Here is a 13,415-nt window from a genome sequence, read left to right as displayed (position 1 = left end):
GTCCATAAATTTGAGATCCCAGATGTCCAATCTTCAACTCCCTTTGGCTTTATGGAAGCTTGTCAGGGTTAGCTTTAACAAACTCAAGGTCTCAGTGATTTAATGATCAAAATAGCAGTAAGAATCGAGAGCAGTGAAGAAGTTTTAATTTGTGCTTGCTAAAAGTGGGCACTGCTTACAAGTAATTGTAACAATTAATTAAAAACTAATTAGGAAAGTTACATCATCTCCAACAGAGCCATTTCTTTTTGGCAGGGGCTGCCCAGGGAGGTTTGGAGTGCCCATCCCTGGAGGTGTCCAAGGAAGGGCTGGATGTGGCACTCACTGGGCTGGGGACAAGGTGGGGATCAGCCACGGCTTAGACTTGAAGGTCCTGGAGGGACCTTGGAGGGCTTTTCCTGCCTTAGTGTCTCTGGGACTCTTTGCTCCCCAGCACCCACCATTTGCCCCATTGATGTTGGGGCAGGTCTCCTTGAGGAGGCGGGTAGCAGAACAGATATCTCCATGCAAAATAATGATTCTGGGAATTAACAGACAGAAAACAAGGGGATTTAGGAAAGAAAAAGGGGGATTTAGGATAGAAAAAGGGGAATCTAGGAAAACAAAAGGGGGTTTGGGGCGTCCTGTCCCACAGGGTGCGCCACACCCAACATGGCGCCTCTCTTGAGGGCAGGAGGCGGGTAGCAGAACAGATATCTCCATGCAAAATAATGATTCTGGGAATTAACAGACAGAAAACAAGGGGGATTTAGGAAAGAAAAAGGGGAATCTAGGAAAACAAAAGGGGGTTTGGGGCGTCCTGTCCCACAGGGTCCTGTCCCACAGGGCGCGCCACACCCAACATGGCGCCTCTCTTGAGGGCGCCGCCACACTCAAAATGGCGGGAGCCCCTTCCCGTCAGAACACAACATGGCGGTGAGGGGGTGCTTCCGGGGCATGTGGAAGTGCGCAGCGCCAAGATGGCGACGGCCGCGGTCGGAGTCTCCTTGAGGCGCGGAGTCCCCGCGCGGTTCCTGCGGGCCGGACCGCGGGCGGTGAGGGGCCGGGGCGGCCGTGGGGGCTGGCAGTGGAGCGGGGGGAGGCGAGGCGGAGGCGGCCGGGGGCTACAGGGGCCCGGGAGGGGTGTGGAAGAGAAGGGCAGTGAGTGAGGGGGAGAGGGAGCTTTGGAGACGGGGCTGGAGCTGAAGTGTGGGGTCTGGAACTGGATTGTGGGGGAATTAGGGATGGACAGGAGGGCAGGGCTAGGGAAGGGGCTGGGGGCAGGAGGAGGTGAGGTAAAAGGGGGGAAGAAGGGGTGGGAGAAGAGGGGGGGATGGGGGCAGAGAGCAGCTGGAAGGGTCTGGAAAGGGTTTAGGGGAGATAAAGGACAACAGGAAATTTGGGGAGTGGTTCAGGAAAAGGCTGGGAAGAGCAGTGGGACCATTCCAGGAGAAGGTTGGGAAGAGCAGTGGGAGCAGGGCAAGGGTGATCCTGGGAAGAGCAGGAGCTGCTCAGGAATTCCAGGATAACCGGGCAGGGAGAGCTGCTGAGGTTTGGTGGATCCAGGAGCTGGTGGGGGTCGGAATTTTGTGAATATTGGTCTGGCTCTGGGCAGGGGGAGCCCCAGGATATATTTATATAAAATGTTTTAATTTATATAAAAATACTTATCTTTTATCTATATATAAACATGTAAATGTAAAAATCTCTATATATGTTTATGTATTTGTAATTTTAATGTAATTTTATATTTATTTATAAATATAAATATATTAATATAATGTGTGTATATACATTTATGTACAGACATTATATATATAATATATATATAAATAATGTATATAAAACGTATGCATAAAGATATATGGATGTAAAATATAATTATATTATTGTAATTACACATGCAGCACAATATACAAATACTTACCATTTACAAACACATCTATAAATACATGTAATTTATAAGCATACATAGAATATATGAATTTGTTCCATATAAAATGCATTGTATACTTATATATACATATGTATATTTGTGTGTACATATAAATACAAGTATGATGTGTTCTATATGATGTGTAATATCTCTAAAAATACATAGAGTATATGTAGGATATATAAATGCATAAACTATAATTTTAAACACAATATATAAATAAAGTAAACATGTAATTATGTCATTATAATGACAGTCAGTAGAATATACAAATGCATACATATAATTTATAAACACATAATTTATAAATAAAATGCACCATAAACAATGTGCACGTGTTTGCACATACATTTACATGTTTGTGCATCTATGTTTATATATACATATTTATGAATATATATCACATACAATGTGTTATATAATCTATGTAATGCATTATATGATATATAAGTACACACAATATAATAATAATGGGAATACACACAGCATACAGTGTACACATAGGTACCCACATGTAATTCCAAGCACATTTATCATGTTTATATGTATAGGTGTGTAAAAATGTTTGTAGTTATTATCTTTTAAAATCTTTATATATATATATACATATATATTTAATATGTTTTTTAATATATACACACATATCCATCTCTGTATCTCGTCCTGGATCCCTCCTGGTGGGATCTGAGCTGTTTTTCCTGGCATCCAGGGTGGGACCTGAGGCTGTTTTTCCCTGGATCTGAGGCTGTTTTTCCCTGGATCTGAGGCTGTTTTTCCTGGCATCCAGGGTGGGACCTGAGGCTGTTTTTCCCTGGATCCAGGTGCTCCGGCAGGCGCAGACGGCGGCGGCGGCGCCGCGGCTGAAGAAATTCGCCATCTACAGATGGGACCCCGACAAGGCCGGGGACAAACCCCGCATGCAGACCTACGAGGTGGACCTGAACAAGTGGGTGTCCCTTGGGAATGTGGCTAGGGAGCAATCCCAGCTCCAGGGAATGGCTAGGAAGGGTTGCTTCCCTCTGGCACAGAGCAGCTCATTGTGGGCACAGCCACCGTGGGTGTCATCCCAGGAAAAAGTCGATTTAAGCAGATTTTCCACATGAAAAAGCAGATTTTCTACAGGCACTGTGGGTGTTATCCCAGGAAAAAGCAGATTTTCCACATTTCTGGACCATCCCTGGGATGGGTTAAAGAGGTTATGGTGGCTTTAATGAACTTGATTTATGTGGGAAGTTTGGGGGAAGAAGAAAGGAGAGCAGCTTTTCCCAAGGCCAGGTGGTGTCAGGAGCAGTGACAGGGGACAGGGTTTGAACTGGAAGAGGAGAGGTTTGGGTGGCATACTGGGAAGGAATTCTTCCCTGAGTGAGGTTTAAATGGGATATTGGGAAGGAATTCTTACCCAGGAGGCTGGCACAGAATTCGCAGTGAAGCTGTGGAAGTGTCCCAGGCCAGGCTGGATGGGACTTGGAGCCATCTGGGGTAGAGGAAGGTGTCCCTGCCCCTGGGAATAGGATGGGAAGGTCCCTCCAGCCCAGCCCCTTCTGGGATTCTGCATTCCAGGAGGCAATTCCATGTGCAGCTCACGATTCCCAGGGAGAGAAGGTGGGAGCTCTATCTATCCTTCCCATGGTTTATCCACACCTGGCTGTGGCCTCCCAGAGCAGCTCCTGCTTCCCTGGGATCCTAAGAAGGGGCTCAGAAACCTCCCTGTGGATGCTGGGCCTGAATTCCCAGGAGCTCCTCCAGTGGAACCCACCCCAAACACTTCCCAGGAGCTCCTCCAGAGGAATCCACCCCAGACCCTTCCTGAGGGGTCCCCCCCAAACCATTCCAGGAGCTCCCACTCCCACCCAGCCCCTACTCAAACCCCACAGGAGCCACAGCTCCGGTTTTGGGGTGGCTTTGCCCCAGTGAATAATCCCTGGGTGGTGCCCTGGGTGTAAAATGACAGAAGTTGTCCCCAAGTGTTTGTCCTGTGTCCCTTATGACTCACGGGGCCAGACAGGGCTGTCACAGCCTGACCCAGAGAGGGGAAGAGGGGCCAGCACAGGTCACTGGCTTTGGGTTGGCCGTACACTCAGTGGTCACAAGGGTCTGACCCACCCTGCCCCTGGGCTGCCCTGCTGGTCAGAGATCCCTGTTTAATCCCTGGGATTCACACAGAATTAGTGGGAATTGTTAAAAACCCTTTTAGGTGCTGCTGAGTGTGGGTGCAGGGGTCAGACCCTGCATCTGGGGGCTCTGCAGGGTTGGTGATTTGGGATTTGTGCCACAGGTGTGGGCCCATGGTGCTGGATGCCCTGATCAAGATCAAGAACGAGATGGACTCCACGCTGACCTTCCGCAGGTCCTGCAGGGAGGGTAAGGACAGCACATTCCCACCTGGAATGCCCTTGGAATGCTGTGTGTGCTGACTGTGGGAGCCCCAGGGAGCTCAGAACCCCTGCTCTCACACCCCTGGGGATAGAATACCCGAGTGAATCAGGGAGTGAAACTGCTCAGAACCCCTCTCCTTGCACTGTGGGATAAAACACACAAATAAACCAGGGAGTGAAACTGCTCAGAACTCCTCTCCTTGCACTGTGGGATAAAACACCCAAATGAACCAGGGCGTAAAACTCAGAACCCCTCTCCCCCGACCTCGGGATAAAACACCCAAAGGAACCAAGGAATAAAGCTGCACAGAACCCCTGTCCCTTCCCACCTCTGAGGATAAAACACCCGAGTGACCCAAGGAGTAAAGCTGGAGTTGGTGCTCCCAGGGTGTAATGACACAGTTCTGAGCTGCCAGCTCCAGTAATTCCTTCCAGAGCTCCCAGTTGTTCCAGTTTCTCTCCCAGTCTGGTTCTTCAGCTGCCTCCCAGTGCATGGGGAGATCAGGGAGAGATTCCAGTGGCAAGGCTGAGCGGGCAGGGCTGGAATGGGAGCAGTGGGGGCTGTGCCAGTGCTGCTGTGGGAATCAGATTGGGTGAACTGGGAGAGAGCACTCGGGACTTCGAGGAACAGCTCCAGGAATCTTCTCTTTGGCCCTTTGGCCGAGGGCAGGGGTGGAGGGAGGAAAAGGGCACTGGTGATTTGGGGTTGTGGCTGCTCCCAAATCTGGTTTGGGGCTGCTCTCAGACTTCCCCTGGGAAAAACTCCTGAGTCACGGGTCACGCTGGGCTGTGGGAGTGCATTCCTGGCTGGAATGACTCTGAATTTAGGGTCCTGCTGGGGTGTGGGAGTGCATTCCAAGCTGGAATGACTCTGGATTTAGGGTCGTGCTGAGCTGTGGGGTTGCATTCCTGGCTGGAGTCGCTCTGGATTTAGGGTCCTGCTGAGCTGTGGGAGTGCATTCCAGGCTGGAATGACTCTGGATTTCGGGTTGTGCTGAGCTGTGGGGTTGCATTCCTGTCTGGAATGACTCTGCATTACCGAGGTGGGTCTGGAGGCAGGGGCAGTCTGAGGGCAGGCGGTGCCTGGGGATGTTTTGTCTGGGGTGGGAATGGAAAGCAGCATGCCCGAGGTACCTTTTCCTCTGGAATCTGCATGGCAAGGCAGGAATTCCACACGGAGTGGGGCTCCCAGACAGAACTCTTGCCCTGAATATTTTCCCTGGACAGGATGGGTTTTCAGGCTGGGCTGGTTCCATCCTGGCCCTCTGTGGCGGCTCCCCCAGTCCCACATTCCTGCTGCAGGCCCTGCTCCCCTCCCCAGCTGGCTGAAAAATGCTTGGGAGCCTTTCTGCAGTGGGAGGAACCTCTTGGCAGTGCCAGGGGCTGGGACACCCTCAGAGGGGTCATTTCATCCCTTTGTTGGGCTATTTTTGTGCCCCTGCTGCCTCTGGTCACCTTTGGGAGGGCAGTTTGTGCCCTGGGAATGGGCACGAGGGGAGGGGGCCCCTGCCTGGGAGAATGGGAGAATTCCTGAATTTTGAGGATTATTTGGGTATTTTATTCCCCTTCTGTGAGGAGAGGCTGTGGGAGCTGGGCCTATTTGTTCCAGAGATGGGGAGGCTGAGAGGGGATCCCATCAATCCTTATTTGTATTCCCAGGGGGTGCCAGGGGATGGTCCCAGTCCCAGACCCTTCCCAATGGTGCCCAGAGACAAGACAAGGAGCAGCAGCCACAAAACACTAAAATTCCATTAAAACACAAAAATTCCAGCTGAACCTTTGCAAAGAAGTTCTTTCCCTGGAGTGGAACTCCAGCTCCAGCTTCTAGAGGGAAGAAGGTTGGAATGAGGTTTGTGAGGGTTTGTGAGTTTGCTGTCACTTGGATCCATCCTGTGACCTCAAAGGCTGTGAAAGGAAGGGCAGTGTCAGCCTGGATTCCAGATTTTAGGGAAAAAGGGGTGCTGAGCACCTCCTCTGACAGCTAATCCCATCAGTAGCAACATACTTGTGGGTTTACTCCATCCTGGATCCGTCCTGTGACCTCCCAGCACAGAAAGGAAAGACAAAACCAGGCTGAATTGGGGCTTTTAGGGGCAAAAAATGTTGGACAGTGCCCAGCAAGGTCCCAAACCCCCCCTGGACACATTCCAGTGCCACCTGCTCCAGGGATGGGCTGGATGGTTCCCAGAGGTCCCTTCCATCCCTGCCAGCCCTGGGATTCTCTGGCTGAGGAGGCTGCAGCAGTTCCCCACGTTTTAATGCCATTTTTATTGTGTTTTTCTATTTTTAATTTATTTTATGCCTCTTTTGGCTCCCGCCTCGTGCCCCAAATCTGGGAGCAGAGCTGGATGTTCTCCCCTCCCCAAATCACACTCAAGGTCCCTCATTTGCTACTGGGGAAGGAGCTGCCCCGTGGAAAAAGGGGTTTTGGTGCTGATGAAAGCAGCTCCCGTGTTTGATCCCTGCTGAAGTTTAAAAATGTTCAGCCCCAGTGGTGAATTCCAGCATTCTTCTTGTTTGGGGCATTTGTGGGTTGGATGAAGATCCTGGTGCAGTGGGAGGGGTTTTTTGGGACTCTGGTGGATTGGGAAGAGGTTTTTTGGGACCCTGACAGGTTGGGAAGAGGTTTTCCAAGGCAGATGAGGACACTGATAGAACAAGAAGGGTATTTTTGGGGGTGGGTGAGGCCTCTGGAGGAGGGGGAAGAGGCTTTTCCAGAACCTGTGATGAGGTTTTCTGGGATGGGTGAGGACCCTGGTATGGTGAGAAGAGATCTTTGGGGTAAGTGAGGATTCCAGAAGGTTGGGAAGAGCCTTTCCAGGAGATTTTTTGGGACAGGTGAGGACCCTGGTGGGTTGGGAAGGGGTTTTCCAAGACCCTGTCAGGTTGGGAAGAGGCTTTTTGGGATCCTGGTGGATTGGGAAGACCGAATAGAGTTTCCCCAGGACAGCCCAGGGGGATTTTTGGGGCCAGCAGGGAGAATCCCACACTTGGCTCTGCTTTTCCCCCTCAGGGATCTGCGGCTCCTGCGCCATGAACATCGCGGGGGGCAACACCCTGGCCTGCATCAAAAAAATCGACAGTGACCTCAGCAAAGTCACCAAAATCTACCCCCTGCCCCACATGTACGTGGTGAAGGACCTGGTTCCGGTGAGTGCAGGGCTGGCAGCAGCCAGGGGACACCAGGGCTGGGAGCAGGGCGTGGCAGCTGCCACCAGGCTCAGGGCTCACTCGTCCCTTGGGTGGGTCCCAGTGACTAAATGTGTGCTGGCCTGGAATGTGGCAGACCTGGGGAGGAAATGGCACCTCCTGGTCGGGTGTTCAGGTGTGAATTTGGCGTGAAGCTGTGCCAGGAGGGGATTTAGGTGGGATTTTGGGAAGAGGCTCTGCCCCTGAGGGTGGGGCTGAAGGGAGGGGTCAGGGCCCCACGGCATGGACAGCAGGGGTGGGATTTGGGGTGGATCTAGCTGGGGATGTTCCCTGTTTCTCCTCAGCCCCATAACCAGATCCCTGTGCTTTTTCTGCCCCAGGACCTGAGTAACTTCTACGCCCAGTACAAATCCATCGAGCCCTACCTGAAGAAGAAGGACGAGTCCAAGGAGGGCAAGCAGCAGTACCTGCAGTCCATAGAGGATCGCCAGAAACTGGTCACTGCAATTTCAGTGCTGAAACCCCTCCCAGAGCAGCCCAGGGTCACAGCTGAGCCCTCAGCCCCTTCCCAGTCCCACACCTGATCCCACAGCTGGGGCTGCTGGCTCAGGGCAGGGAGCTGGGCTTGCCAGGGGGGCTCTGATCCCATTCCCCCACATCCCATTCCCCTGTGGAATTCCTGCTGCTGGGAGCACTCTACAGGTTCCAGGCTGGAGCAGTCCAGTGGGGAGAGGGTGTCTGGCTGTGCTCCCACCTCGCTGGGGTTTTGTAGCCTGGAAAGCTGGGAAAAGCCAGAGTGCAAGATTTGGGGTGTCTGTCTTGAGCAGGGGGGATTTTGAGGGGAGTTTTTTGAGCGTGGATGAGGAACAACTCTTTACAAGGCTAGTGGTGTAGCCAAGGTTTGGGGTGGATTTCCGTGGCTGCCACAGGGATTAGCAGTAGATCAGGAGGGGTTTTTCCTCTGAGCTGCCAGGATGGATCCATCATTCCAGGATTCCGAGCTCAACCTGTCCCTGCTCTGCTGTGGAGGCACCAAATCTCCATTTTGGGATGGGAGAGGTGGATGTGAACAGCAGGAAGGGAGACTGAGCAAAGGGGGTTCAGGGAAACACTGCAGGTGTCTCCTGCGTGTCTGCAGCTGAGCTGACATCCCATAATAGCCCCTGGTGTGACACTTGAGCAGCCCCAGGGCTGCACAGGCTGCAGGAATCTCTGTCCAGGGGCAGCACTTCCAGCTTCTCTGATCCCTAAGAGCTCCCAAGGGACTTTCCCTGCCCTGGGAGTCCCTTTCCAGCCAGGTAGGAACAAGGAAACCCAAAAGCCAACCCTGGAAAATGGCTCTTGATCCCTGTACTGGAATTCCTCTCCCTTTGGGATCAGCCCCTCTGCAGGAGAAACTTGAATTTGGCTGAAAATTTCCTTTAAATCCTTGATCCTTTGGAGTGGTGCAGTTAAAAATGAGATTTGGAGTGGGGAGAGGGAGCTCTGCCCTCGGGGCTTGGCAGCTCTTCCCAAAGGCTTGTTAGGAGCTTCTGGGAATTCTGGCACCAGGAATCTCCCTGAACTCAAACTTTTATCCCAAAATAACTTTCAAGAACGTGAATTGAGCCAGGCTGGGCTCTGTCTCTGTCTGGGGGAAGTTGCTGGGCCACAGGGAGGCTCTGGGGACCCTGAGCTCCTCAGTTTCCTGTGCGGGATGAGGAATCAGCTCCTGGTTCCAGCAGGAATGAGCAGAGCTGCCTGGATCACTTCCACATGAACTGAACTCCTGTGCCTGGAAGAAAACTGCCCATAAAAACAGGGAAGTGATCCAGGACTGGCCCCGTTCCCATGCCAGGGTGCCCTCAAGGACAGGCTGCACCCGGAGCTGCCAGGCAGACTCTGCCCTCCCTTCCTGCTGGGCACACCTGGGATTGTCCACTGGGGACAAATCCCTGCCTGTGCTGGCTGGAATGGGCTGGGAGGAGGTGGGAGTGCAGGAGAACTGAGTGGGGAGAGCCCGAGGTGGGAGTGCAGGAGAGCCCGAGGCAGGAGTGCGGGAGATTTGTGTGGAGTTTAGAGTTAGGCACTAATGCAGCACAGGATCTGAAAACTACAGAATATAAAAGCCACCGGCATCAGTGCCACCGGCCTGGCCTGGCACTCCTGGGGGGGTGTCACTGTGGGATCCCCAGCTGGTGCCAGCAGGGTGTGTGTCCCCAGCAGTGTTTGTGTCCCTGGCAGTGTCCATGTCCCCAGCAGGGTGTGTGTATCCCCAGCGGTGTCCCAGTAGTGTCCCTGTCCCAGCAGGGTGTATGTGTCCCTGTCCCCAGCAGTGCCCCAGCAGTGTCCCTGTCCCCAGCAGTGTCCCAGCAGTGAACCAGCAGTGTCCCTGTCCCAGCAGTGTCCCTGTCCCCAGCAGTGTCCCAGTCCCAGCAGTGTCCCAGTCCCTGCAGTGCCCCAGCAGTGTCCCAGCAGTGTCCCTGTCCCAGCAGTGTCCCAGCAGTATTCCCTCCCGCGATGAGTTCACGGAGGAGCGCCTGGCGCAGCTGCAGGACCCGTTCTCGCTGTACCGCTGCCACACCATCATGAACTGCACCCGCACCTGCCCCAAGGTACAGGGACAGGGGCATGGGCTGGCACGGGGGGACACGGGGGCATGGGGAGACACAGCCTGGCGTGGGGGGACACGGGCTGGCACAGGGGCGACATGGGGCACAGCCTGGCATGGAGAGGACACAGGACATGGGGCACAGCCTGGCATGGAGGGGACATGAGTCACTGGGGCAGTGTCACAGTCTGGCATGGAGGGGACATGAGTCACTGGGGCAGTGTCACAGTCTGGCATGGAGGGGACATGGGTCACAGCCTGGCATGGGGGGAGCAGTCAGATCACAGTGGCAGTGCCAGCCCTGCCAAGGCACCAGGACATGGCACTGGCCCAGGCTGCTCCAGCCAGGCCTGGGCACTGCCAGGGATCCAGGGGCAGCCACTCTAGGATTTCCATCCCAGGGCCTCTCCACGCTCACAGGGAGGGGTTTATCCCAATTTCCCACCTAAACCAGCATGTGGAATCCTGGAGTGGTTTGGATCGGAAGGGACCTTAAAGTTCCTCTCATTCCATGGCAGGGACACCCTCCACTGTCCGAGGGTGCTCCAGCTCCATCCAAGCTGGACTTGGATGCCTCTAGGACTGGAGCAGCCACAGCTTCTCTGGGAATTCCGTCCCAGGGCCTCTCCTCCCTCACAGGGAGGGATTTACTCCAATATCCCACCCAAACCTCCCCTCTGTCACTTCAAACCATGTCCCCTTATACTGTCACTGCCTGTCCCCATCCCTCCTTTTCCCAGGCCCTCCTGAGCTGTAGCAAGGCCACAGTGAGGTCTCCCCATCCCTTTTCCATGTCTTTTCTGGAATTCCTGTTGGTTTCCATAGGAAAAGATCCTTTTAGGTCCCAGTTATCCCCAGACTTCCCTGTTCTGCTCAGCCTGGGGACATCCAGAGCTCCCAGCAGAGCTGGGATCAGCTTTTCCTCCTCTGATCCCAGGATTTGGGAGCAGGGCCCTGCCAGGAGAGCTCCTGGGAATTTCTGAGTGCTCCAAGGAATTTCTAATCCCTTCCTGTGCAGAGCAGAGGGATTTTTCCCAGTGTGGCTGTGCCTCTTCCCAGCCTCGCTGCTGGGAGCTGGGAGTGAGGAGTTGCTCCCTGTCCGGGCTCAACACCACAGCTTTCATCATCCCAGAGCAGGAAAACCCCACACCCCTGGGGTCAGGCTGTTCCCAGGCTGCCTCTGGAAATCCAGACAGCCATAAAACCTGGAATTCTGTCCTGAATCTCTCTTTGATCCCCATCAAAGCCCAGCTCCAGGGGAGAGTTTGGCTCCAGGGGCAGGAGGGGAGCTCCAGCTCTGCGTCCTGCTCTGGGCTGGGCCACTCTTCCTGGGGAAACTGAGGCTGGAATGGGACAGAGCTATACCAGTCCCCCCTGGAATTCCCAGTCTGCCCCCAAACTGAGGCTGGAATGGGCCTGGACCCACTGGAATTCCCAGTCTGCCCCCAAAGTGAGGCTGGGATGGGGCACAGCTGCACCTGGACCCTCTGGAATTTCCAGCCTGGCTGGAGTCAGAGCTGGCCCAGGTGTCCTGAGCCTCCCTGGGCATGGAAAGGAGGGCTCATGTCAGGCTGGACTGGGATTTTTAGGGAAAAAAGAGGTGTTGAGCAGCTCCTCTAACAAATATTTTAATGAGTAGCAGCACATTTGCTATGACTTCAATCTGTCCTGCAGTCTCCCAGCACAGAAAGGAAGGACAATATCAGCCAAATTCCAGGTTTTAGGGGATAAAAAAGTGGGGTAGCAGCAGATTTGGGAGTTTGCTGTCACTTGGATCCATCCTGTGACCTCCCAGGGTTTGGAAGGAAGGACAGAATCAGTTCAACTCCAGCTTTTAGGGAAAAAGGAATGCTGAGCACCTGCTCAGTGCAGAGAGGAAGGACAATATCAGCTGAATTCCAGGTTTTAGGGGGAAAAAAGGTGGAGTAGCAGCAGATTTGTGAGTTTGCTGTGACTTGGATGCAGAGTGTGACCTCCCAGGGTTTGGAAGGAAGGAGAATATCTGGCTGAACTCCAGGTTTTTGGGAAAAAAGGGGTGCTGAGCACCTCCTGTACCAAGTATTTCTATGAGTAGCAACATGTTTGTGATTTTATTGTGGCTTGCATCCCACCTGTGACCTCCCAGTGTTTGGAAGGAAGGACAGAACCAGCTCAGTTCCAGGTTTTGGGGGGGAAAGAGGTGGAGTAGCAGCAGATTTGTGAGTTTGCTGTGGCTTGGATCCATCCTGTGACCTCCCAGCTTTTACAAAAAGGACAGAACTAGCTGAATTCCAGCTTTTTTTGGGGAAAAAAAAAGGTGGAATAGCAGCAGGTTTGGGATTTATTACAACTGTAGCCCATCCTATGACCTCCTGGGGTTTGAAAGGAAAGGAGAGTATCAGCTGAGTTCCAGGTTTTAGGGAAAAAAAGGTGGAACAGCAGCGGGTTTGGGAGTTCAGTAGGGCTGTGATGAGGAGGAGGGAGGGGAGGAAGGAAGGAGGGAGGGGAGGGAGGTGCTGCAGCCCCCCCAGACTCTGACCTGCTCCTCCCACAGGGGCTGAACCCCGGCAAAGCCATCGCTGAGATCAAGAAGATGATGGCGACCTACAAGCAGAAGGCAGCGACTGCCTGAGGGCTGAGTGACCCAGAGTGACCTGGAGTGACCCCAGAGTGACCCAGAGTGACCCTCACACCTGTGCCAGGGTCACTGTGCACCTGCAATAAAGGCTGTAAAGAACAGCACGGGCTCCATCCTTTATTACTCATTTGTTATTCATTTATTATTCATCCATTAATTCCCTTCGTGGAGCGTTTTGCCATCGCAGAGCTCTCGGGGCTGGAGCAGCTGGGAGTCCTGGGACTGGCTGGGAACAGGGAATGGTGGAGGGATCCTGAGCCTGAAATCCCAAAACTGAGGGTTTGGAGCTCCCAGGAGGCAGGATGGGGACAGATCCACCAGGAACAAGGTGTCCTGTCCCACCCCTTTCGACCCTGATTTACATTGCTGATTTTTAGTCCAAATCCCAAGAAAGTGGGATTTTTCAGAGTTGAATCTTCTTTTTCTCTGTGATATTTTTACCTCCAGATCCCAGATCCACCAGGAGCAAGGTGTCCTGTCCCACCCCGTGAGACCGTGGTTTGTATTCCTGATTTTTTTTCCAAATCCTAAGGAAATGGGATTTTTAGGGGTGGATCTTCCTCTTTTCTCTAAAACAACTGCTTTTTTTTTACCTCCAGATCCCATTCCCCCAGGAGTGAAGTATCCTGTCCCACCCCATAGGGACCCTGGTTTGTATTCCTGATTTTTAGTCCAAATCCTAATAAAATGAGGGGTTTTAGGGTTGAATCATCTTCTTCTCTCTGATATTTTTACCTCCAGATCCCAGTTCCACTAGGAGCAAGGTGT

The 13,415-nt window shown here is 53.0% G+C and overlaps 1 protein-coding gene across 1 annotated transcript; it reads left to right on the top strand.

The window, feature by feature from the left end:
• The first annotated feature begins 926 nt into the window (after positions 1-926).
• SDHB (succinate dehydrogenase complex iron sulfur subunit B) lies at positions 927-12,748 on the top strand. Its single transcript, XM_041463391.1, has 7 exons — positions 927-1,034; positions 2,737-2,861; positions 4,191-4,276; positions 7,304-7,440; positions 7,821-8,018; positions 9,915-10,034; positions 12,564-12,748. The coding sequence occupies exons 1-7, from the start codon at positions 960-962 to the stop codon at positions 12,639-12,641; spliced, it is 819 nt and encodes a 272-aa protein (XP_041319325.1). The 5' UTR covers positions 927-959; the 3' UTR covers positions 12,642-12,748.
• The last annotated feature ends 667 nt before the right edge of the window (positions 12,749-13,415 follow it).

Source organism: Pyrgilauda ruficollis, unplaced genomic scaffold (genome assembly GCF_017590135.1).
Source record: "Pyrgilauda ruficollis isolate IOZ18807 unplaced genomic scaffold, ASM1759013v1 scaffold165, whole genome shotgun sequence".
In the NCBI taxonomy this organism is placed as follows: domain Eukaryota; kingdom Metazoa; phylum Chordata; class Aves; order Passeriformes; family Passeridae; genus Pyrgilauda; species Pyrgilauda ruficollis.
The sequence above is the reverse complement of the archived record's forward strand: the minus strand, read 5'-3'. Positions and strand labels throughout refer to the sequence as shown.